This window comes from Urtica dioica, chromosome 1 (assembly GCF_054948205.1).
Source record: "Urtica dioica subsp. dioica isolate 48M chromosome 1, U.dioica_male_clone48M_v1_H2, whole genome shotgun sequence".
Lineage (NCBI taxonomy): Eukaryota > Viridiplantae > Streptophyta > Magnoliopsida > Rosales > Urticaceae > Urtica > Urtica dioica.
In genome coordinates, this window is record NC_142756.1 from 2,759,860 (window position 1) to 2,785,949 (window position 26,090).

The 26,090-nt window shown below is 38.0% G+C and overlaps 4 protein-coding genes across 4 annotated transcripts; 3 read left to right on the forward strand and 1 right to left on the reverse strand.

Moving 5' to 3' along the window:
- Nucleotides 1-4,124: 4,124 nt before the first annotated feature.
- Nucleotides 4,125-5,073, reverse strand: LOC149406327 (uncharacterized). The gene is made up of 3 exons (XM_089629200.1): nt 5,024-5,073; nt 4,847-4,951; nt 4,125-4,783 (listed from the first exon to the last, which is right to left on the reverse strand). Exons 1-3 carry the CDS (start codon nt 5,030-5,032, stop codon nt 4,202-4,204), a joined length of 696 nt encoding a protein of 231 aa, XP_089485326.1. The 5' UTR covers nt 5,033-5,073; the 3' UTR covers nt 4,125-4,201.
- Nucleotides 5,074-13,967: 8,894 nt separating this feature from the next.
- LOC149406328 (S-protein homolog 4-like) lies at nt 13,968-14,402 on the forward strand. Its single transcript, XM_089612238.1, has one exon. It carries the CDS (start codon nt 13,968-13,970, stop codon nt 14,400-14,402), a length of 435 nt encoding a protein of 144 aa, XP_089468364.1.
- Nucleotides 14,403-16,041: 1,639 nt separating this feature from the next.
- Nucleotides 16,042-16,443, forward strand: LOC149406329 (S-protein homolog 5-like). Its single transcript, XM_089612255.1, has one exon. It carries the CDS (start codon nt 16,042-16,044, stop codon nt 16,441-16,443), a length of 402 nt encoding a protein of 133 aa, XP_089468381.1.
- A 4,748-nt stretch (nt 16,444-21,191) lies between these two features.
- LOC149406330 (Leucine-rich repeat protein kinase family protein) lies at nt 21,192-25,945 on the forward strand. Its single transcript, XM_089629983.1, has 9 exons — nt 21,192-21,512; nt 21,720-21,930; nt 22,123-23,633; nt 23,732-23,865; nt 24,207-24,447; nt 24,550-24,761; nt 24,851-24,876; nt 24,962-25,073; nt 25,476-25,945. The coding sequence occupies exons 3-9, from the start codon at nt 22,265-22,267 to the stop codon at nt 25,692-25,694; spliced, it is 2,313 nt and encodes a 770-aa protein (XP_089486109.1). The 5' UTR covers nt 21,192-21,512; nt 21,720-21,930; nt 22,123-22,264; the 3' UTR covers nt 25,695-25,945.
- The last annotated feature ends 145 nt before the right edge of the window (nt 25,946-26,090 follow it).

The following is a 26,090-nucleotide window of genomic DNA, read 5'->3' on the forward strand; positions in this document are numbered from 1 at the left end:
AAATATCCACCTTGTCTTGTCATACTGCTCAGCTGCGGATCTTCCTCTCTCACGCCCTTTCTTCAAGTCTTCAGGCTTTGACCAATCTCAGCAAGTCCAACGCAGATTTGAACTTGCTGACTGGTACTGGTTTTGTAAAGATATCTGCAGGATTCACCTTAGTTCCTATCTTCTTGACTCTGACTTGATCACTGTTGATGATCTCTTTGATGAAATGTAGCCGCACATCAATATGCTTGGTCCTCTCATGGTGCACACTGTTTTTAGACAGATGGATAGCACTTTGAGAGTCACAATGTACTGATGTCTCATCATTCACCCAGCCAAGCTCTTTTACAAAACCTTTCAGCCACATTGCTTCCTTGATAGCCTCAGTAAGAGCTATGTACTCAGCTTCTGTGGTTGAAAGAGCCACCACATGTTGCAAGGAAGCTTTCCAACTTACAGTGTTGCCCCCTACTGTAAAGACATATCCAGACAATGACCTTCTCTTATCAAGGTCACTTGCATAGTCTGAGTCACAGTATCCAGTGACTGTGAAACTTTGATCCTCTGAGCCCTTGAACACCATTTTCAAATCCAGACTTCCCTTGATGTACCTGACAAGCCATTTAGCTGCATCCCAGTGTTGCTTTCCAGGCTTGCTCATGAATCTACTGATTAGACTCACACCTTAAGCAATATCTGGTCGAGTACTGATCATAGCATACATGCAGCTTCCAACACAGCTTGAATAAGGGACGTTCTTCATGTACCTTGATTCTGAAGCTTCTTCTTCATCTGTGACTGATCTGAGTTTGAAATGTGCTCCAATAGGTACTGACACACTCTTGGCTTCACTGAGACCAAACAAGTCCACAAGCTTCTTGAGATAGTTGCTCTGTGAAAGAGTTAGCCATCTGTCCTTCCTGTTCCTTGTGATGTCCATACCTAGAATTCTTGAAGCTGGTCCAAGATCCTTCATCTCAAACTCTGCATTGAGCTGAGCCTTCATTTTCATAACTTCAGATCTATTCTTGCAAGCCATCAACATGTCATCTACATAGATCAGTAGATACATGTACTCTTTAGTCTTTAGCTTGGTGAAGTACACACAGTTGTCATGTTTGCTTCTTGAGAACCCTTGCTTGTTCATGAAGTCATCAAATCTCAGGTACCATTGTCTTGGTGACTGCTTGAGGCCATATAGAGATTTCTTCAGCAGACATACCTTATCTCCTCTTGTGAACCCTTCAGGCTGGCTCATATAAACCTCTTCATCAAGCTTACCATGCAGAAAAGCTGTTTTTACATCCAGCTGCTCTAGCTCAAGATCATACATGGCAGTGGATGATAGGATAAGCCTAATTGAAGTATGTTTTACCACAGGTGAGAAAACCTCATGGTAGTCTATACCTTCAACTTGGGAGTACCCTTTTGCCTCTAGTCTTGCCTTGTATCTAGCTTTCTCAATTCCAGGAAAATCTGGCTTCAGCTTGTAGACCCATTTGCACCCCACAATTCTCTTGTTCACAGGTCTATCAACTAAGATCCATGTCTGATTCTTGTTCAAAGAATTCATCTCCTCTGACATGGCCTTGTGCCATTCTTTTCATTCTCTGCAGTTCTGTGCTTCTTTGTAGCTTGAGGGTTCTTCTTCAATGGCTTCTGCAATGTTGAGAGCAAAGGCTATGAGATCTGCCTCAGCAAACCTTGGTGGTGGAAAGGTCTTTCTTCTGACTCTATCCCTGGCCAACTGATAATCACTGAGTTCATCAAGATTTTCAACTAGGTCTTCATCCTGACCATCCTCAGGGTCTTGAGTCTCTTGATCCTGGGGGATGTTGCCTCTCTGATCTTGTCTCTGTGGTTCTCCACCTTGATTTGTGTTCTCATGTAGGTCATTAATGGTAGTTTGTACCTGTTCCTGACCTGCAATATACTGATCAAGTGGTGCACTTGTCTGTGGATCAGAGTTAGTTTTATAAAAAAACTTTTTCATTAAAAACAACATCCCTGCTGATCACTATCTTCTTTTCATCAACAAGACAAACTCTATATCCCTTAACACCATCAGGATATCCTAAGAAAATTCCCTTTCTTGACCTAGGATTCAATTTACCTTGGCTGATATGAACATAAGCCACACATCCAAAAGGTCTTAGATGATTGTAACTAGGTTTGTGTTCAGACCATACCTCTTCTGGCACCTTGAATTCTAGATAGGAGTTTGGTGATCTGTTGATTAGGTAACATGCTGTTGAAGCTGCTTCAGCCCAGAACCTCTGACTCAACCCTGATTTTGAGAGCATACATATCACCTTATCCATGATTGTTCTGTTGAATCTCTCAGCTACCCCATTCTGCTGAGGGGTGTATGCACATGTGTGTTTCCTGGCTATACCATTTCTCACACAAAAGTCATCAAACTCACTATTGCAAAATTCAAGCCCATTATATGTTCTAAGCCTTTTGACCTTTTTGCTTGTCTGGTTCTCTATAAGAGTTTTCCAGGCAACAAACTTGTCAAAAGCTTCATCCTTTGTTTTCAGAAAATAAATCCAAACTTTCCTAGAAAAGTCATCTACAAAGGAGATAAAGTATTGACATTTTGAAATAGACTGAGTTACCTGAGGTGAACCCCATAAATCTGAATGGATGTAATCCAGAGTACCTTTTGTGTTGTGAGTTGCCTTTGTGAAACTCAGCATGTGTGCCTTACCTATAACACACGTTTCACAGAAAGTCAACTCTTTGATTTTCTTGATACTGATGAGGCCCTGCTTGCACAGCTCTTGTAACCCTCTTTGGCTCATGTGACCAAGTCTCTTGTGCCAAAGTTCAGTCTCCTCTGAGGTTGATTGGACTGAGTCTGATTCACCTAGAACTGTGCTGCCTTCAAGAACATATAGACCATTCTCTAGCCTGCCCTTAAGAGCCATCAGAATTCCTTTGAAGATCTTCAGGACTCCACCTTGAGCCTTATAGGAGTAACCTGCAGAATCAAACACTCCAAGAGATAGTAAGTTTCTTTTGAGATCTGGAATGTACCTCACATCTTTGATGATTTTGCAGGAGCCATCATCTTGCTGAATCTTGATACAGCCAATGCCATGAACATCACAGGATTGGTTGTTTCCCATGAGTACTTTTCCAGTCTTCTTTGACACAAAGTCAAACAGCCAGTCTCTCCTGGGTGTCATATGGAAAGTGCACCCTGTGTCCAAGATCCACTGCTCCATTGGATCTTCTTCAGTGACTGCTAGCACTTCTGCTTCATGCAATCCACTTGAGAGATTTGCTGAATCTTCTTTTGGCTTTGCTTGATTTGGATCCTTTTGATCCTTTTTCCTGTCAGGGCAGTTTCTTCTCCAGTGCCCTTCTTTGTTGCAATGCCAACTGACATTCTTGTCCTTTGATCTTGACTTGGACTTGGACTTGCCACTCTTCCCTTTCTCCTTCTTTTCTGATCTTCCTCTCACATTCAGACCTTCACTCTTTGAGGGCTTGAGTTGTGACTTCAGATCCTGTTCCTTTGAGTAAGCTGCAGAGACAACACTACAACATTTACAACATTTACCGACGATTTTATTCGTCGGTAATAACCCTAAAATCATCGCTAAATGTATTTAGCGACGATATTAGCGACGATAAAAATCGTCGCTAATTCGCCGTGCCTAAATATATTTAGCGACGATTTAATCGTCGGTAAATATTTAGCGACGATATTAGCGACGATAAAATCGTCCGTAAATGTTGTGACCTGAAGTTTTTTTTCATTTTGAAACAGACAATTAGCGACGAATTTGTCGTCGCTAATTACCGCGGGAAAAAATCCCGCGTCAATTAGCGACGACTTTTAAATGTTGTGACGAGAAGTTTTTTTCGTTGTGAAACAGAGTTTTAGCGACGATTTTGTCGTCGCTAATTCACGCGGGAATTTTTCCCGCGCCAATTAGCGACGACAAAGTCGTCGCTAAAACGTTGTGTGAATGATATTTAGCGACGATTTTATCGTCGCTAATTATTATTATTATAATTTTTTTTTCGTCGTTAATTATTTATTTTTTACGGTTTTTTGGTTGTGAAATTGTAAAATGAAAAATCATATAAAAACTAAATTATATTATCCAAATCAACAACTATATAAAATCCGGTTACGTACGTTTTCGGTTATCGAGAAATATGTAAATAATAAATACACAAAACAACTAATAAACCACTAGTCGCGACGTTTGCTTTGTCGTCCCGCCACTCGTTTTCCCCCTCCTCGACGAGAAACGCTCTTCTGCTGGCGCTGAAGTTCTGCAGGCTGCGGCGTCGGAGTAGACTGACTTGGTCCGCCGGGCGTCGTCTGCTGGCTGGCGTCGGGAGTCCTTTGCTGGCCGCCCGTCGGAGTGCGGACGTCGGGCGTCGGAGTGTGGACGTCGGCCGTCGGAGTCTGCTGGCTGTGGGATGACGGAGCCTGCTGCGAACTCTGCGGAAATTGGGACATGAACGAGCTAAGGTTGAGGCCGGGCACCTGACTCTGTATTGTCTCGGCGAACGCGGCGAGGGTCGATGCCAACACCTCCTGCGAGACATATCCTGGTTGCGACGTCCCAGCCTCCGAACCGTAGACTTCGGCGACTTCAGCCGCCATCCGTGCTCCCTGTGGCACCAAACGTCCGACGCCGGTCAAGTGATCAGTCCGCGAACCCATAATATCGCGGATCGCCTGCTGCTCTAGAACGGAAATATCAACGTCCGCTCCTTGGTGCTCAGCCTCCGCTCGCAACGTGTTGAACCTAGCGACCAGTCGATCCTGATATAATTAACTAGTTAGTATATATTAATCGAAAAATAAGAAAAATAAATGTAAACTTACATAACGTGCGGAGGCTTCAGGAGTCAGCCATTCAGACTTGTCGGACTGATGTTGGCGCTTGTAGTTCGCAAACAAGCTCTCGAATGCGCCTGTCTCGACGCTCTTCTGCATGTAAACAAAACTTCAAGTGTTAGATAATTTTAACGATTTGATGTATCATATAAACATAAAACTTACGTTTTTCATGCGGTGGGTCGAGAACCCAATCGTCCCCTGTCGAGTCTTCGTCTTCTTCTTCGCGCGATTCACCTTATTCTTCGCTTGTATAGCCTGTTGTAATATAAGTAAACGTACACGTAAATAACAAATCGTTTAATAAACATTCGAGTAACGTAAATGATTCGATATTACCTTAAATTCATTGCTCGTATATCGTTGTATCAGCGTCTCCCATTCGGTGTCGAGCTTAACGGTCTTCGGTTTCAGCGACCGCGCCACCTGTACGCTGCTCTTGCAATCGATGTCGAACCACGACCGCAATGTATGCCTCCAATCGCGAAGACGAGTCTTCGCGTCTCGAATGATTGCCGCATCGACAATCGCCTTCTTCTTCCCGGTTGCATCACCATCGACTCGAATGTCGTACTTGTCTCGAATCGCTGCTCGGATCTCGGCCTCCTTCGCCGGCCCCACGTTCGCATTCGTCCACCTTGGGACCGTAGGCGAGATCTTGTCTCGGACGACCAACCCGAGCGTGTTCGCGAACGTCGCGAGATCCGGATCCATCTCGCGCTCTGGCTGCAAGAACGACTGAAAGTCCTCGTTATAAATAACGACTTCCTTCACCCCGGGGCGCCGTGCACGCTCAGATCGAAGCCCGACCGTCGGCCCACGCACGGCCGGTTCGATATCCTCGTCTTCTTCTTCGACGCCATCACGTACGGGCGCCGACTGGCAATAATTCGGGAGACGGGCTAAGAAGTCATCCCCGCCTCCGCTGCCTCCAGCTCCTGTAGCCGCAGCCATCTGAAATTCAAAAAAAAAATTATTTGGTTATGCATTCTTAATGATTTAAATCAGTTAATTTAGTAAGTAAATGAAAAACGTTATATACTATCAATCATCGTCGTCTGACAAATCATCTTCTTCCATCAAATCTTCGTCCTCAGTTTCTTCATCATCGATAAACTCTTCTTCTTCAATATTCTCCAACAAGTTCACTGCGTCGTTGCTCACGGGCTCTGGTATCGCAGACTGATGATGCGTTGACAGTTAATCTAAATCTAACGGTTCTACTGACAACTGAACTGAAGACGAAGATTGACCAAGAATGAGGTCAATATCAGGAAGATCCCACACATTTCGATGATTACACTCTTCGACGATTCGCCAATCAGGACCATTCAAGTTATCTTCCAAGTAGAAAACTTGTTTCGCTTGAGTTGCCAAAATAAATGGCTCGTCTTTGTACCATTCTTTTGCCACATATACGCTTGTCAAGTTATTGTCGTTGCGTGTCCTTTTCCTCGGATCTTGATCACCGAACCAACAACATTGAAATAAGACGACGCGACAATTGTTCTGATACGTCAAGACAATGACGTTTTCTACTTGACCGTAGAAGTCGTGACCTCCTTCACTTGGTACACATACCCCGCTATTCTGAGTTGTTCTTCTGCTATCACGTTGACGAGAGATAAATTTAACCCCGTTCACTACACAACACGGATACGTCTGTGGTGCGAAATGTGGTCCCAATGCCAATGCATATAATTCGGAGGTAACGGATAATCCGTCTTGGCTCATGCGAAATACCTACATACAACCATTAACGAGTCGGTTAGTAATTATCTCATATTTTTTTAGTTTGGTAGTGAAATACCTTTTCCCAAAACCACTTTGGGAACTCAAGTCGATGCGCTTCTTCAACATCTGGCCGACCTTCTAATTCCATGAGATCTATGTGTTCACTGAAATAAAATTCATGTTCATTTAATACATCACTTCGTATAAATATAATTCAAGTTCATTTATTTCACTCATTTACCTCATGAAATCGTCAATTTCGGGACAATTTCGTAAAATGTACCACTCAGCGAGCAATCGTATATTCTCATCTAAGCGTATCGTGGTCATCTTCCCGTAAGGCCGACAACTTGATGACTGAAACACCGATAACTCCCGTTCGACACCTTCGAAGTTAGACGCGACGTCTGTTCGTTGGGGCATGTTGAAACGATTCTCAACGCCTTCTAGATACCTTGAGCAGAATGTCAATGCTTCATCTACAACATAGGCTTCGGCAATTGAACCCTCTGGTCTAGCTCGATTACGCACAAAGTTCTTGAGCGTTCCAAGGTATCTCTCAAATGGGTACATCCACCGCATATGAACTGGACCTCCGTTAATTGCCTCCTCCGGTAGATGCATTACCAAATTGAACCCTCTGGTCTAGCTCGATTACGCACAAAGTTCTTGAGCGTTCCAAGGTATCTCTCAAATGGGTACATCCACCGCATATGAACTAGACCTCCGTTAATTGCCTCCTCCGGTAGATGCATTACCAAATGAACCATGATTGTGAAGAAATCAGGCGGGAAAATTCGTTCCAACTTACACAATATAAGCTTCACATCCTCTTGCGCCTTCTCAATGTCTGAAATTACCAGCGTTCTAGAGCAAATAAGTCTGAAGAAGTTGCAGAGCTCTATTATGGCATCTCGAATTGTTCGCTCCAGAAAATGACGAATAGCAGGAGCCAATAGGCGCTGCATAATCACGTGACAATCGTGAGACTTCAAACCCGTCAACCTCCCATCCGCGGTAACATTCTTCTTCAAATTCCCCGCAAAACCATCGGGAAATCTGACAGATCTCAAGAACTCAGTAAACCGCTTCCGTTCTGAAGGTGTCAGAGTGTATGACGAAGGCGGTTTCATCCATCTATCTCCTTCTTGGTATAAATGAAGCTCGTGCCTTATGTTCCAGTCCGCCAAAGTCAACCGCGCCTTATCTGTGTCTTTCGTCTTCCCCTCGATGTTCAGCAAGGTACCCAGAAGATTGTCGCATACATTCTTTTGTATATGCATTACATCGAGGTTATGCTTCAGCGTAAGACTCGACCAATACGGCAACTCGAAGAAAATACTTTTCTTTGTCCAATTCAGCTCACTCGCATCGCGCTTTCGTTTCTTCCCGCCGAAGTCAGGGTGCTTCCCCGGGGTTGCATCTCCCACTAATCGCAATTGTCGAAGTATATCGCTCGCTGATTTTCTCACTGGTGGTGGTCGTTTCTCATTTCGTACCTTGTACAGTTTGCTCTTCCTCATCGGGTGTAACAACGGCAAGAATCGACGATGATCGCAGTAAACAATCTTGTTTCGAGCCTTGAAAGATGGTGTGTCGTTGTTACACGTCGGACAAGCAAGGTACCCTTGACCACTCCATCCCGACAAACTGCTTCTCGCTGGAAAATCATTCATCGTCCATAGAAGTACGGAAAACAACCTGAATAGCTCACCGGTCGAACCATCTCTCAACACAACACCGGTTTCCCACAATTCCTTCAGCTCATCAATCAGCGGTCGTAAGAAAACATCCATGTCTTTACCCGGCGCACTACGACCTGGTATAAGCAATGTTAACATCAAGTACGATGTTTTCATGCACAACCACGGCGGTAAATTGTACGCAGTCAAGACTACCGGCCACATACTGTACGATAAACTCATGTCACCAAATGGGTTGAAACCATCGGCGGCAAGTCCAAGCCGGACGTTCCTCGGTTCTGCCGCAAAAATGGGATATTTTCGGTCGATCTCCTTCCACGTTGCTCCGTCAGCAGGATGTCGCAGTACACCATCCTCTTTAATGCGTTCATTCTCGTGCCACTGCATCTCTAGAGCTGTGTGCCGACTCGCGTACAGTCGCTTAAGTCGATCTTTCAGTGGAAAGTAGCACAACACTTTATGCGCTACTTTTTTTCCACCGTCTTTCATCAGCCACCGGCTCTCATTACAAACTGGACACTCGTCTAGATTGGCGTTGTCCTTCCAAAACAACGCGCAATCGTGTTTGCAAACGTGAATCGACTCGTAACCCATACCAAATCGACGCAATTTCGCCTTTGCTTCATAATGTGACTCTGGAATCGTGTTGTCGATCGGATGAGATTTTTTCAGTACTTTCAGAAGCTGATCAAACGACTTATTCGTCCACTTGTTCATCACTTTCAAATGCATCAACGTGACAACAAATGAGAGTGACGAATACTCCGTACAACCCGGCCATAATTCTGTGTTCAGGTCGCTGAAAAGGTCATCAAACTGTCCACTCTGGTATTCTGCATTCGGGTCAATACTGTCATCGTCACCGTCTACGTCGTTGTGATCTAAGATATCGTGTACAGCATCAAACATCCATCCTCCTCTGTACTCCGTCTGATACTGCATTACGTCATCTTCTTCCTCCCCGTGAAAGTTCCACCTCGTGTAATTCCTCTTAAATCCTCTGATAAAGAGATGATTCTCTATATAGGGAATTTTTTGCATCAACACGTTGTTACACCTCTTGCATGGACACTTAACTCGTCCTTCGACATTTACGTGTTGTCGGGCCATTGCCATGAACTCTGTCATGCCAGCCGCAAACTCAACGCTTAAACGTTGGTCCTCGATTATCCAATTCCTATTTGGATAACTCATTTTACCTATAGATTGAACATTTCAAAATTTAGTAGTTTTCGGATTTTATTTTATAATTTCACGATCGATCCTACCGAAATTTCGACAGAACCTCCCCTATAAACTTAACAAACCGGCATCAAGCCTTTAACTTTAAAACCTGCATAGAAACATCCTAAAACTAACAATAAATCCAACCTCAGTGGTTCGATTATTAAAATTCATAATCCATCACATTTTTAATCATTTCTAACAACAATTAAATACAATTCCATTTAATTTACATAAACTAACTAATTGTTTTTACATAATTTTACCAAATATAACATTTATAACAAATATATAATTCATTTATAATTTATAAAATTTATAACAAATATTTATAATTCATTTATAATTTATAAAATTTATATTTGGTATAACAAATATATAATTCTAAAAATATAAATTATAACAAATTTATAAACTAAAAATATATAATTCATTTATAACTAATTTATACTTATATAATTCATTTATAACTAAAATTATAACTAAAAAATATATAACAAACATTTATAACTAAAATTATATAATTCATTTATAACTAATTTATAACAAATATATAACTAAAGTTTATAACTAATTTATACTTATATAATTCATTTATAACTAAAATTATAACTAAAAAATATATAACAAACATTTATAACTAAAATTATATAATTCATTTATAACTAATTTGTAACAAATATATAACTAAAGTTTATAACTAATTTATACTTATATAATTCATTTATAACTAAAATTATAACTAAAAAATATATAACAAACATTTATAACTAAAATTATATAATTCATTTATAACTAAATTATAACAAATATATAACTAAAGTTTATAATCCTATAACTAATTAAAATAAATTTATAACTAAAGTTTATAATCCTATATATATTAATCATATACAACTATATAACTAATATATACATAAATTTATAACTAATATATATTAATCCTATAACTAACTAACTAATATATATATATATATATATATATATATATATATATAGTTTTTAAAAAAAAAAACTTACCGATCAAGATCAAGAGGGAGAGCGCGCGCGGCCAGAGAAGGGGAGCGGCGTCGGCGTCGGTGGTGGAGCGGCGTCGGTGGTGGAGCGGCGTCGGCGTCGGCGGCGGAGCGGCGGAGGAGCGGCGGAGGATGAGCTGTAATGGGAGAGAGAGGGACTTTAGGAGAGAGATGTGAGGAGAGAGAGAGAAGTAGTGAGGAGAGAGACTTACCGGCGAGGCACACGGCGGAGGAGCGTCGGCGACACACGGCGGTCGTTTCTCACAGCGGAGGAGGGAGAAAGTAGAGAGAGAAAGTAGAATTTAGGGTTTCTGAGCGAATGGGGAGCTGGGTCGCGTTTCTGGTATTTAAAGACCTTTACCGACGATTTTTTCGTCGCTAAATGATTTCGGTTCGTCGCTAAATGAACTTACGTTAACCAGACATTTAGCGACGATGAAATCGTCGCTATTAGTAAATTTCATACGTTTAGCGACGATTTTATCATCGCTAAATCATTTCGTTTAAATTTAATGGGAGGGATTTTTCCCTCTTTAAAATTCGTCATAAACTGGATGACCTTTAGCGACGATTATTTCGTCGCTAATTGTATAGCGACGATAAAACAATCTTTAGCGACGATTTTATCGTCGCTAAATGTTTTCGTCTTAATTAAATTGGTGGGATTTTTCCCACTTTAAAATTCGAAATTAATTCAGCATTTTTAGCGACGAAATTGTCGTCGCTAAATGCATTCAGAAATAATTAGCGACGAATTTATCGTCGCTAATTATTTTCCCGCGAACTTAGCGACGACAAAAAAGAATTAGCGACGATTAAGTCGTCGCTAATTATCGTTGCCGCCAAACTTCAATATTTTTCGCACCAAAGAATTAGCAACGATTTTATCGTCGCTAAAAGGGTTATTAGCGACGATTAAGTCGTCGCTAATAGTTTCGTCGCTAAATGTGGTATTTCTTGTAGTGCAACCTCATCCAAATACAATTTATCTCTACCATATTTCAAAGTATCACGTAATTGTTCATACGCTTTAGGGAGAGAGTTGAGGAGAAATATAGCTTGATCTTCTTCCTCTATCTTGACGTTCAGGCTCTCCAAATTTGAGATCAGTTATGTGAACTCATCGATATTGTCATCGATTGACTTTTGCTCGTCCATCTTGAAGCTATAAAACTTCTGTTTCAGATAGATCCTGGTAGGGAGAGACTTTGTCATGTACAAACTCTTGAGTTTTTCCCACATGTCAAATGCGGTCTTCTCCTTCACCACCTTCCTGAGAATCTGATCGCTTAGACTCAAGATTATCGCATTCTTGGCCTTTTTGAGAATTTCTTCCTTCTTGTCAGATTTGAGAGACTCTGACATTTTTTCTGCTTCCTTCAACGCTTCGTCGAGCCCTAGATTTCCTAGATGTGCTTCCATTTTGATTTGCCATAATCCGAAGTCGTTCTTCCCATCGAACTTATCGAAGTCTGTCTTGAAACTTGCCATTGTCGGATCTTGATCAGGGATTCGATTCAGACTAGGGTTTCAAGATCTTGATCGTCGATGAGATACGCGTTGATCAACCTGTTTCTACACAAGAAAAGGCTCTGATACCAATTTGTTAGAGCAAAACAGCGGATTAAACCAACGATCTAAACGATTATCCAAATAAACCAGTTTCGCGATCGAAACTTCCTACGCAAGCAATCAAGAACTCAGCGAGAAAAACAGATAGACAAACAGAATGAAGAGAACTAGGGACACAAGCGATTATCCTGGTTCGGATCAAAGTGATCCTAAATCCAGCTCGGGCGTGAGAGGCCCTGAAACGATCCACTAAGAGAAATCACCAACTCCGGTTACAATGATCGAGCTCAAAACAATCTCAGAACGATCTTCACTCTCAATCGCTCAATGTTCTCAAACGCTCTCTCATTTCTTCTCTCAGTAATACAACTCTCAATTCAGCAAAAGTAATAAAACAGTTACAATGACTCAAAGGTCCTTAAATACAAACTAATAGACGAACCACTCGACGCTTGCTTCACTGCTACGCTATCCACCGTGTGGACTCTTGCAACGCTGATGTGGACCAATGATAAGACACTATTAGTTCACACTAGGAAAGGATAGGTTATATGACTTCTTAATGCAGCCCAAACAAATTAATTAAACACATACTCACTAACCATTAAACCCCAATCCGAGAATTCTCTCAAAATACGTATCTAACTTAAATCTCAATAGTCCTTTAAATAGACTCGCGGACTGGTGACTTACACACCAAGTCACTTACAACATTATCCAACGGCCGAATCGATCATGAGAAAAGCAGAAATATACAAAGATCCGCGCTTTTCCCTTTCTACATTCTTACAAAAACTAATCCTGAGTGTGTCCAAGTTTAAAACAACACATTGTTTTCTGTGGAATAATAAAATAAAATAAAAATAAAAAATAAAAACATTACATTCCCACGTATAACTAATATACACATATATCGTATTGGTTTTCTTTTTCATATGTAATGTTCCAACTATTTGTTGAGAATAAGGGCGTTTTTTCCTTTTATTACTGAATTTTAAAAAGGCCTGTATCGCTGTTGATGACTGTTCTCCTCCAATATTGGACTATAATTAACTTAATGGTATGCAATTTAATACGTATGTGAATGCAAATCGGTGTACTGGATTTTCGCAACAAAGTATTTAACTGTTATATTTGTTCTTTTTTGGTTTCTGGAATAATAATGGACTATGCGGTTTATGTATTTATTCACAATAAAAACAAAAAAGTGGATACAAGTTCCAATTATAACGTATATTAAAGCACGATCACGGTTTTACTAAATTAAATACTATTATAACTTTTCATAAAGGCTAAAATATATAACGCAGTAATTTAATCAAGACCACAATTTTTTTTTTTATATAAATTTGATACTAATATAAATATCTCGAAACGATTATTTTGATATCGTAAAAATCTATATCTGATCTGATATATATATATATATATGTATATATATATATATATGTATATATATATATGTATGTATATATTGACTTAATCATAATTAATAAAAAAAATTAACTCCATGAATTAAAAATAATTTTTTTTTTTTGAAATATATTTTAGGAGTAGAATAAGTACAAACATAATGTGCAATCTTCACACTCGCGCAAAGGAGAAAATTTCCCACAGGATCACATCGATCTCTTCTTAACTATTTTAGGCATATATCTACATATAATAAATACCACGAAATAAAGGAAATCTTTATTACTCAACGAATCCAAACGTACACAGTATATTGCATTGTAACGGCAAGCAAACTCTATAAATACCAACAATACATTGACAAGTTAGACAATATATTTTCATAAGCTCATACACAAACAAAATAAGCCACACAAGTGAATTACTATTAATATTATTTCTACGATCATGTCAAACTATGGTTTCAACACAAACTATGTTGTGACGATCACAATGGTGTTATTATTAGGGTTCATGATCTCTTGCGGCGCTGTTAGCCAAGAGCTGATAAATTTACCTCCTCCGCGGATCGAAACCACTGTGACCATCAACAACAAGTTGGGCAACGGAGCTACGCTCGCAGTCCATTGCAAGTCAAAGGACGACGATCTCGGTCAACATTCCTTGCCACCCAACGGAAGCTACAACTTCAAATTCAACCCCAATTTCTTCACTGTCACCACACTCTTCTTTTGCCACGTGGAATGGCCTGGAACCTCGCACTACATCGAGGCCTACGTCCAGAGCAGAGACGAGAAACGGTGTCGCAAGGACTGTTGCTGGAACATTGCTCCCACCGGAGCTTGTGATTGTCACTCTGGTTTTTGTATCCCTTGGAAGTAATGTGAAATAATCACTTCAAGCTAAGGCTTGATTTCTATATATGCTGACTATATAAATAATTAAATAATGAGAAGCTAAGGCTTCTTTTGTTCTGGACTGTCATTTTTGCTTGAGCCTCTCTATTAATAATATTATAGCACTATAGATATTTTGCTCCACAAATATAACCAGATGGTCCCAGGGCTTATCGAATGATGACGAGGATAATGACAATAATAATAGTCGATGAAATAATCTTCATTTTCTCGTAAGGTTTAGGGTTTAGGTTCCACAACGGTTTTCATTAAGTTTCCACGAGGATAATTCTTCTGCTGTGTAAAAACGTTTACACGATGGTCTTATTTCGTCGTTGACACCTAAAATTTACACCACCGTTTTCGCTGTGAAATGTTGTAACAGCGAGGTTTCCACGGCGGAATGGATTCCGTCCTGAAAATGATAAAATAAAAATAAATAAAAGTCTTTTCGTCCCGCCAAAATTGAAATTCGCTGAGTCGAGAATATGTTAATTCACGACGAAACTTACTAGCGTCACGACAATTCTCTCACTCAAAATGTTGTGTATCTAACCTAACTCTCAATAGTCCTTTAAATAGACTTGTGGACCGATGACTTACACGCCAAGCGACATTATTATCCAACGGCCGAATTATAAGAAAAGCAGAAATATACAAAGATCTGCGCTTTTCCCTTTCTACCTACTTACAAAGGCTAATCCTGAGTTAACATAAGTTTAAAAACAACACAAAGCATGTTAAAACAATACACTTTCGCATATAATTAATATATACATATATACTATATCATATGTATTGCTTTTCCTTTCATATATAATGTTTGTATTGAGAATATAAGGGTATGTTCTTTTTATTAGTAAGTTTTAAAAAATTCTGAAGCGCTGTTGACCAATGTATGCCATTTAATACCTATGTATAACGAAGGTATACTGGATTTTGATACTTGACTGTTATATTTTCCCTTTTTGGTTTATTACTAGAATTAACTAGACGTGATTTATGTTTAAATTAAATATATACATATATATATATATATATACAAGTCCATCCCAAAGTATATTAAAGCTTATGATCACGGTTTCACTAAATTAAATACTGTCACTAAATAACACATTATTCTTAATTTAAACCACTATTTTTTTTTATAATTGATACTAATTAATGTAAATATCTCGAATCAATTATTTTAATATTGTAAAAATATATTTCCGATATGGGGTATATCTTTTAATTTTATCATAATTATAAAAAATTAACTCCATGAATTACAAATAAAATTAAAAAATAGAAATTTATATTTAAGGAGTAGAAGTACAAAAATCTTCACACCCACACACACACAAAGGAGAAAATCCCACAGGATCACATCGATCTCTTCTTAACTAACCTATTAATTGTAGGCATATATAAATACCACGAAATAAAGAAATTCTTTATTATTCAACGAATCCAAACGTACGCAATATATGGATTGTAACGGTTAGCTACTCTATAAATACCAACAATACAATAAGCTCATACACAAACAAAAATAAGCCACACACGAGTGAATTATTATAATTATCATTTCTATGATCATGTCAAACTATGGTTTCAACACAAACTATGTTGTGACAATCACAATGGGGTTATTATTAGGGTTCGTGATCTCATGCGAAGCTGTTAGCCAAGAGCTGATAAATTTACCTCCTCCGCGGATCAACACCGCCGTCACAATGAATAACAAGTTGGGCAAGACGCTCGTAGTGCATTGCAAGTCAAAGGACGACGATCTCGGTCAACACTCTGTGCCTCCTAACGGAAACTACAAGTTCAGTTTCAACCCCAATTTCTTGATCAGAACCACCCTCTTCTTTTGCCACGTGGAATGGCCCGGAAACTCGCACTACATCGACGCCTACGTTCAGAAAAGAGACCAGGATCGGTGTCCCCATGATTGTTGCTGGAACGTTGTTCCCACCGGAGTTTGTGATTGTGTCACCAATTCTTGTCTCCCTTGGAATGTTAAACCTCTTGATGGCTGATTTCTAATAAGCTGTTAATATTTAGCAATGAATAATGAGAAAGCTAGGGCTTATATTATTATTATTATTATTTTTCTTGATGGTCATTTTCAGCAACTATTTGTCCACCAATTAAGCCAGCTGGCCCCGGGGCTGATCTAGTGAATGATTACCATAATAATATTATAATAGCTGTTGATGAAATAATCTTCATTTTCTTGTTAGATAATATGATCTCCTGGGTGTTAGATTAAACAAAATAAAGGTTTGGGATTAAATCAGAAAAGTTATAACTTATTTCAAGGATAAAATTTAATATAAAATTAGATTATACAATGTAAATTATTTTCTTACGGTTCATGATGCGCTTCTGTTATATTATAGTTTTTTTTTCTTTCAATTTTTTACTATAGGATTATAATTGGTTTAAATAATGGTACATGATCCTAAAATCTACTATCTTAGTATAATAAAGTTGAATTATAAATAAATGGACTCCAAAATTTTAATTTCTAACAATATATCATTATACTATAAATATCTACTTTCTTAATTCAATTTTAATAATTTATTAATTTCTTAAAATTTTAATTTTATGTTGATTAAAAATAATTGATTTCTTTTTGTTGAATTTGGACGGAGAAGAGGGCCAGGGGCGGAGTGAGCCGGGGGTGGAGAAAATCGTCGAGCGCGCATAATCTAGGGTTTTGTTGGAACTTCCATCACCACACAGAGGAGAGACTCATCCGAAAGATTTTTGGTGGTGCTGTTAGGAATTGAAGTCATGGGCAAATTTGGGAAAAAAAATAAAAAAAAGGATAAATTTGAGCTAAAATTATAAAAATAGATAATAATAAAAAAAAGAGTAAAATTTATAATTGTTAAAAGTTCAGTGGTGGAAATTGGTCACCATGGGGTCCCATGTAGGTCTGCCCTTGACTGATTATATCCTTAAAAAAAAAAAAGAAATACACTGAATTGACAAGACATCCAAAACAATGTTAATAATGGATCATGGATCGTTTCTGGTTAGATGGGCCTTGTAATGAATGGGCCCACATAGAATGAACCGTCTATTACAGCCCATCTCGCTAGCCCAATCATCAGTTTCGTTCTGGCCGTATGTCATTAAAGTCAAAACGGTCATTGGCGGAATAATTACCAGAAAATGACCAACGACTAAACCAATATTGGTTGTTATCAATTTGGATTTTGGAGTATCAGATTCTATAATTAAGAGTCAAACAGAAAAAGCCTATTAGGTAACAGACACTTCTATTTAAATTATAGTAAAAAAGAAAATAGACCCACAAAGTGGTCCTATTACTCCCTGTAATAAAGAGAGAATCCAAGAAATGTAAATAAATAAATAATTCAGTCAAAAAAAAAAAATGTAAATAACTGCCAAATTTTGATAACTCTGAGTTTCAGGCTTCTGAACAATACTTCGTTTAGATTTTTATTTATTTATTTTACTACCTTTGTCTCTATTTAGGCCAAATTTTGGTTCTCGTAAAAATATTTCCACACATCATAGGGATAATTAATACATGCCGTGAATATAGCTAATATTTATTTATATGTATATATATTATAAATATCTCAGTTGATCCAAAAAAAATATCTCAAATATTTCGCATGACAAATACAAGTGTCGGTAATTTTTTAAATTTTGATTTAATTTTATGATTTTGCTGGAGAGTACTTGTGCATGTTTAATATATATAGTGCTGAGTGACACTAGTAGTGGACAATATTTTTATTATTTCTCTCAATCGCTCTTCTGCTTTGTTTAAATTTTAAAACACAAAAAAATGTATCATCATTGAGGTGATATGGTAGTAGATGCTGAAGCTAAACTTTATTTTTAGGTTGAAAATTCGTGAATTTCATGGCTTACCTAAAAGTAAGAGCACATATGTACTCTTTTATCCTTGATTGTTATAATCATAGTATATGTCTGTCTTTAGCACTTTTAAAAGAAACAGAATCTTTTCTAACTTTTGACTCAGTTGTGATTTGTATGTTATTTGGCTCTCTCTCTCTCTCTCTCTCTCTCTCTCAAAATTCCTTCATTGATTTAGATGTTTCATTAGGTTCTAAAGCATACTGAAGGAACTTATTGCCTTTGGGACAATAGTTCTAGACTTTCTAAATGTAAATATTGATGAAGGACAAGATTTTTTTTTTTTTTTTTTGCATGGGAATGTGTCTACGTCATTTGTTCTTTTTTATTAACTTTACCTCTTTGGAATTATTAGTTATTGAAGAATATTAATTTTCATGAGAATGTAGCATAAATGAAATTCTTTTTCCCGATGTACTTTATTATAATTTTGAGCTTGTTTAGTGTGTATATATATATATATATATATATATATATATATATATTGACGGAGGCAATAATGAAGGGTTAAGAAAATAATCAATTTAAATGTTTGACATTATTAAATAATCAACGTTTAATAAATTTTAAGTATATAATCACTTTCAGACCTAAATTTTAGATAAATAATCAATGTTTGATGTATAAAAATGATTATTTATCTATGATTTGCATCGGAAAATGATTATTTACTTAATATTTACTAAATGTTAGTTATTTAACAATGTCAAATGTTTAAATTGTCTATTTTTCTAATGGACTGTGTATAATGTATATATCATATATGGATATCGCGTGTTTTAGCAAATTGAGTGTGTAGCTTAGCAATATATTTGGCTCACATAAATAAATGTAAAATGTGAGTGAATCCATAAGGACAAAAGAACAATAGCAAAAGTCCAGCTCAGATGGGACCTTCAAATAATCCAAAAACCAACATGTCTTACTTTTATTTATTATTTTCTTCTTTATTATTTGTTACAATTAGAAAACAATTTCCCTAGTAAAGCCAAAAATCGAGGCTCATGAGCGTGGAAACTCAGACAGTAAGAACAAATCAACACTAACAACAATGTGTCTGAATTCGTGCACTCACAGCACAACCCACTATTTACTCTCTCTGCCACCATTTAACTTCCACTCGCACTCACACCTAGACTATTCACACTGTCACACATATTGCCTCTACCAGTGACGGAGCCAGAAAAGCCCATCAGGAGGCTAATTTGAAGAAAAAAAATCAGGTGAGGCTTGATTGTAAAAAATTTATAAAAATTAGATCAAAAGTATAAATTTTTAAGGGAAAAAAATGTAATTTTTTTAAAAAATTGACAAAAAATGCAAAAAAAAAAAAATTGAGGGGGTGCTTAAACCCTGCTGGCCTATACTGACTCCGTCACTGGCCTCTACACACCAATACATAATTACATATACATATATATAGAAGATATTTTTTTTTTGGCATATCAGGATTTCATAAGCCAGTTCAACGTAATTCATATAAAACATTTTATTGATTATACATGATTGAGGGATGTGATTCTATTCGGGTTTTCACTGTCGGATATGTCGGTTTTTGGACATAAAAATCGTCGAAATATTTGTTTAACGAATTTTTTTCCCCAAAACTTTAAAGTTCACTCGTATTTTATAAATAAAAAATTAGAAGAAAATGCTCTGGAGGCCGGAGAAAAAAGTGAGAGGAATACTTTTTTTTTTTTATAACTTTATTGCAGAGGATTTTTTTTTTTATTATACAAAATAATTTATTAAAATTAATTAATTTTTTTCAAATAGTCAAAGTCGTAAGTTCTCATCAAAACAGTCAATAAATTTGACACTATTATTAAAAAATTAACAATGTCAATTTATCACTTTTAAAAAACTAATCCAAAGTTAAAAGAATTATTAAAACTTGGTATTTACACATTTTTATAAGACTGTTTAACCAATTTTAGACCAATCATAGTTATTTTATAAATTTATCAACTATTTAGCTACAATACCATTTTCTTTTTTCTAAAATGCTTGCCGCTATATGATATCCACAATACGTGAATGGTACTGATATTTCATAAAGCTTTAAATTACAAAGTCAAGAGAGTTTCACGTGATATACATGTATTGTCTTTTTATTGTTTTTCTAGGATATTTGTATAATTTTCTCAAGTAACATGGTTTTGATTTATAACAGGCTGGCTGTACTTTGGCCAAATATTGGATCCCATGGGTTGTGTTATTTTTATCCTTAATGTCCCGTAACATCCTAATCGTACAAGCAAATTATTAGTTAATCATGTCTTTATATATGTTTAAAAGTTAAGTCAATCTTAAAACACTAGTGTGTCTTAACTCTGTGAAGTTGTATATTGACAGGTGACAAGTTGAAGAATAAGATCTCAAAACAAGAAGATTAACTTTGCATTTATTATCTCTTAATTAATTATAAGAAGCTCACCTAGCATATAAACTCTAGAAATATTATACTGAGCATGTTAGGATTCGTCATATTGAAAGAAATTAAATGTAAAAAAAAAAAAACCCACCAATATTCTTGTTCACCACTACTGACTAAACTATACAGATCTCAAACTCAAGCGTTCAACAGCATGTTATTTTTTTATTTTTTTGTCATTAAATTTATAGCATAACGGTAACAAATTATCAGGAAAAGTGTCAGTTTGGACAAAAAGAAAATAAAAAAGCACAAAATACCAAAGAGAAAAAGAGACTAAGTCAGGGACATCATGTCTGCATCTGATGGCAATACTGTAATTATACGCAGAATCGGAGGACAAAAATGATAAATATGCAATAATTTTGGAGGCAAATAATAACGAACTTTCCGCAATATTTTACGGCCTTCTTTCATAAATTTCACAAATATCAAATTCTCTCTCTCTCTCTCTCTCTCTCTCTCTGTTACTATGGATATACTTTAGCTTAGCTTTGCTTTGCTTCTTCATTTTGTTTCTTAGAAGAAAAGAAGACCCCATTAATGTCAGAAGGGAAAATTGCATTTGCATATATAGTTATTTAAGTGTTATAACTGCTTTGTACGTCCATTCTCCAACTACCGCCATTAAAGCTCGCTTTTCCTGAACTCTAATTCCAAACTCATTTACTCAACAAAAAAGAAGAAGAAGAAGAAGAAATCGGAACGTTTATATCATAACTTCTGTTACTTTGAATTCTTCTTTCCAAGGTTCGTCTTTCTCTATCTTCATTTACTTTTCCGCTCCTTCGTGGCTTGTTATGTGTCTCTTGATTTTCGTTTTATTTATTATTTATTGAATGGGATTTCTAATTTTAGTTCCTAGTTTATGAAAGTTCAGACCTTTGGTTGGTTTAAGCTTTAAATGCGTTTATTTTTATTATTTTTTTTAATTATTATTACTTCCATTATTTTCAGAGCATCTGATGAGTAAACACTGGACTTCAATCACTTGATTTTTTGGGGTTTGAATGAAATTCCTCTAAGAGAGCGAGAACATTATTTCTCTGTATATTAAAGAGAAAAAAAAACTAGTTTTCCGAAAATGGGACTATTTCCGTGCTTAGTTTTGGCACCTCTTTTGGAGTCAATAGACACTATTTGAGTCTATTTCCTCGTACAAACCAAGGTTCGTAATTCTCTATCTTCATTTACTTTCGATGCTATCAATTTTACTTTGAATGATTCTTCTTCCTAGAGAACATTGCTTTGTAGGGTTTTCCTAATAGAGTGCCTATAGTTTATGAAAGCTCAGACCTTTACGCTTTAAATGCACTTGAGTATATTCTCTAATTTTTTTTCTTACTCGTATAATTTTCAGGAGCATATGAGTAGACATTGGACATAAATTACTCGACTTTCGATAGAGAGCGAATTGACATAATTTTCTGGGTTTGACTGAAATTCTTCAGAGAGAACAAGAAATATTTACAAGCTTTTCATCATTGAAAGATTCTGTGTATATGGAAATGAGGCTATTTCGGTGCTTCTTGTTGGCGATTCTTTTGGAGTCACTGACACTGATTCCTCGCAGCCACCAATTGCAAAGCTCTCAGATTGCGGTTTTGCAGCAGATAAGGAAGCATTTGGAGTTTCCTCTGCAACTTGATTCCTGGGATAATTACAATCAAGATCTCTGCAATTTGCCTTTCTCTCCACACACCACCGTAACCTGCGAGGAAAACTCGGTCTTCGTGCTCAAAATCGCCGGAGACAAGTCCTCCTCCGACGAGGCCAGAAGGGACTCATTTCAGGGCTATCCGATCCGAAACGGGACTCTCTCGGAGAGATTCTCCATCGAGTCCTTCGTCACGACGCTGACGAGACTCCCGGGCCTGAAAGTCCTCAGCTTGGTCTCTCTGGGTATATGGGGACCGCTTCCGGATAAAATCCATCGGCTTTCGTCGCTCGAGTTCTTGGATTTGAGCTCGAACTTCATGTTCGGCTCCGTTCCCGCGAAGATCTCGACGATGGCGAGGCTTAACGCACTCGTCTTGGACAATAACTACTTCAACGGAACCGGAGATCTCGACTGGATCGACTCGCTGTCAAACCTCACCGTTCTGAGCGCGAGGGAGAATCGGTTGCAGGGTCGGTTTCCCGGCTCGGTCTCGAGAATCAAGACGCTCGCTCAGATCTCCATGTCCGGGAATGAGTTCTCCGGAGAATTGCCCGATTTGAGCCGCTTGACAGGCCTGAGAGTGTTGGACTTGAGAGAGAACTACTTCGATTCGGAGCTTCCGGTCATGCCTAAAGGGTTACTCACGGCTCTCCTGAGCAAGAACTTGTTCTCGGGGCATATTCCCGAGCATTTCAGAAGTCTGACTCAGCTTCAACATCTCGATTTATCGTTCAATTCGCTGACGGGAACGCCGCCGCCTTCTTTGTTCTCGCTTCCGAACATGAGCTATCTGAATCTGGCGTCGAACGAGCTGACTGGTTCACTTCCCGGTGATCTGATTTGTGGAGAAAAACTCGGGTCTGTGGATATCTCGAGAAACAAGCTGAGCGGAGATCTTCCTCGTTGTTTGGCCGGCGATGATTCGGACGGAAGAGTCGTCGATTTTGAGAGAAACTGTCTGTCCGTCGATTCGGGAAATCAGCACCACGGATCGTTCTGCAAAGTAGAAGCCTCGGATGAGGAGAGATCGAGGAGGAGAACGGTGGTGGCGGTGCTCATTGTCGTGATCATCGGATCGCTTCTTTTTCTGGTGATTTCAGCGATCGGGGTTTTCTTCTTCTGTCGGAGATCTCGTTCAAGGAAGGCTTCGTTGCCGAAGAATCAAGACAATTCCGCTTCAATCGCTGGCTCAGATCTCGTTGCAACTGCAAGTGAGTTGGTCCTTATAATATCTTCAAGGATCTAGTTTGATTTTTAGATCCATGCAAGCTTGAAGATTTACATGTTTTGTTTGTTTTTTGTTTTTCAGGGTACATTTCTCAAGCGTCGAAGTTGGGAAAACAAGGATCGCCGGCTTGTCGGGTATTCTCTTACAAAGAAGTAAGAGAAGCAACTGAAAACTTCCATGCCTCTAAATTCATGGGAGAAGGCTCGATCGGGAAAGTAAGCTTTCGAATATCAATGATTTATATGACTTCTCTTAGAGTTTTGGTGACCCAAATCGATTTGGTCGGGCCTGAGATGTCCACATTGTGGGTTTCGTCACTTTTCTCTTTCTCACTCTCTCAAGAATCATAGCATATTTTTCGACATCGTGTATTTCTCCCGCCTGAACATAGTTGTGGATTTTTCAAGTACATCTTTGTGTTCATGTTTTTCGTATTCTATCGTTTTGTTGTCATCGCTTTTCGACAGCTTCTTTGAGAAAAATGAAATTTGGTTGAAAAGTAACAAAAAGATGTCGTCTTTTTCTAGTATATATTCATTTCTACTTATTTTTGCAGCTTCACAGCGGAAAGCTGGAAAACGGGACGTGTGTCGCTGTACGATCCATGGTCTTCACGAAGAAGTACTCGGTCCAAAGCCTTAGAGCTCAACTCGATTTCCTCTCGAAGCTTCACCATCCAAATCTAGTGGGCCTCTTGGGGCATTGCACCGAGAGCTGTGATGGCCCGAGCACCGCCAACAAAGTCTACCTCGTCTACGAATTCGTTCCCAATGGCTCTTATCGCTCTTATCTCTCAGGTATTCGATTCCCTCGCGCTTCTCTCGAACCCTTCTCTGCATTATTAGTTTTGAGATGAAACCCCATCGTACTTTACTTGACGCTCTGGTCACTGTATTCAGAAACGAGTCCGGAGAAAGTTCTGAAGTGGTCCGATAGATTGGCGATTCTGATCGGCATTGCCAAGGCCGTTCACTTTCTCCACACCGGAGTCATACCCGGCTGCTTCAACAACCGATTGAAGACCAACAATATATTGCTCGACGAGCACCGGATCGGAAAGTTGAGCGACTACGGGATTTCCGTCATCAAAGAAGAAACTGAGAAACTCGAGGTGTTTTGTCTAAGAGCTATATATTATATATGAAATAAGACGTACGATAATTTGTAACTAACACGCCTCTTGTCCTCTCCCATTTATAGGCCAAGGCAGAAGGACAAAAATCAAGGTAATTTCGATATTTGAGAGTGAGAAGAGATCAAACTGATTCCAAGTATTGAAATTTAATAATGCCACTTTGTTTTGTTCCGCAGCCATAAGAAAAACCTCGAGGATGACGTTTACAACTTCGGGTTCATACTGCTCGAGTCTCTTGTTGGTCCGATAGTACGCGGAAAAGCCGAAACGTTTCTGCTTAATGAAATGGTAACTTAAAATTGTTTTACACCGAAATATCTTACGATATTGCACTTAAAAAAAAAAACTCTCAATTTTCTAAAGAAAGACAACTAGCTCTCTCTCACAAAAGAAAGAAACATTTTTTTCCCTAGCCTTGCTTAACTTACGTTGCAAGTTACTTGCCTAGTAAGTTTTCCAGATGGTTAATTTTTGGCCAACGTTGTTGTACCAAGTTTTTTTTTTCTTTTTGCTCACGTGCGCAGTTATAGGTTCCAACGCAATCCTTAAAATCCTGACACAGTCCTTACAATCCTGACACGATCCTTAAAATCCTGACATGGCTAATAAATAGTACTTCCTTACTATCACATCATCATTTTATCGGGTTTTAATTCGAGCTGTGTTTGTTTGTTTTATTGTGAGCTACAGACATCCTTTGGAAGCCAGGATGGACGAAAAAAGATCGTGGATCCGATAGTGTTAACGACGTGTTCGCAAGAATCTCTGTCAATCATGGTGTCGATAACCAGAAAATGCATATCTCCCGACCCGGCTTCTCGTCCTTCGTTTGAAGACGTGCTTTGGAACTTGCAATACGCTGCGCAAGTACAGGCCACGGCAGACACGGATCAGAAATCTGATTCCTAACTTGTTCGCAACGATATGGCTTCTTTTATCTCCTTTGTCAATAGGCAAAAGCTCATACAAAAAGATCTATGTGCAAACACACTAGTGAACTTAGTTTTCTTGATAGTTTCTAAGTAGAAAAAACATAATATTGTGGTTATATGTAAAGCTTGTAAAGATCATACACTTTTTCCCAAAAAAAAGGGTCATAAAATCTTGTTGCATATTATGGAATAGAGTGTTTTTGTGCAGTTATATTCTGACGAGTATAACTGCACATGGGCTTCCCTCCCCTATTTCCAATTTTTCTTTTTTCAACTAGTGATTTAAGCAAATAAATAGTTCATTGTTCACTTACAACACATCATCAAAAAATTAAAAAAAAAAATCATTTTATTAGCTAAATTTAAACTTGAG

What these genes read in the sequence shown, in the direction of transcription:
- LOC149406330 (XM_089629983.1), top strand. Translation starts at nt 22,265, where the DNA reads ATGGAAATGAGGCTATTTCGGTGCTTCTTGTTGGCGATTCTTTTGGAG. An exon ending in AGATCTCGTTGCAACTGCAA is followed by an intron (nt 23,634 to 23,731) that starts GTGAGTTGGTCC and finishes TTTGTTTTTCAG; the next exon opens with GGTACATTTCTCAAGCGTCG. An exon ending in TTATCGCTCTTATCTCTCAG is followed by an intron (nt 24,448 to 24,549) that starts GTATTCGATTCC and finishes CACTGTATTCAG; the next exon opens with AAACGAGTCCGGAGAAAGTT.
- LOC149406329 (XM_089612255.1), top strand. Translation starts at nt 16,042, where the DNA reads ATGGGGTTATTATTAGGGTTCGTGATCTCATGCGAAGCTGTTAGCCAA.
- LOC149406327 (XM_089629200.1), bottom strand. An exon ending in CTGAAGCCTCCGCACGTTAT is followed by an intron (nt 4,784 to 4,846) that starts GTAAGTTTACAT and finishes TAATTATATCAG; the next exon opens with GATCGACTGGTCGCTAGGTT.
- LOC149406328 (XM_089612238.1), top strand. Translation starts at nt 13,968, where the DNA reads ATGTCAAACTATGGTTTCAACACAAACTATGTTGTGACGATCACAATG.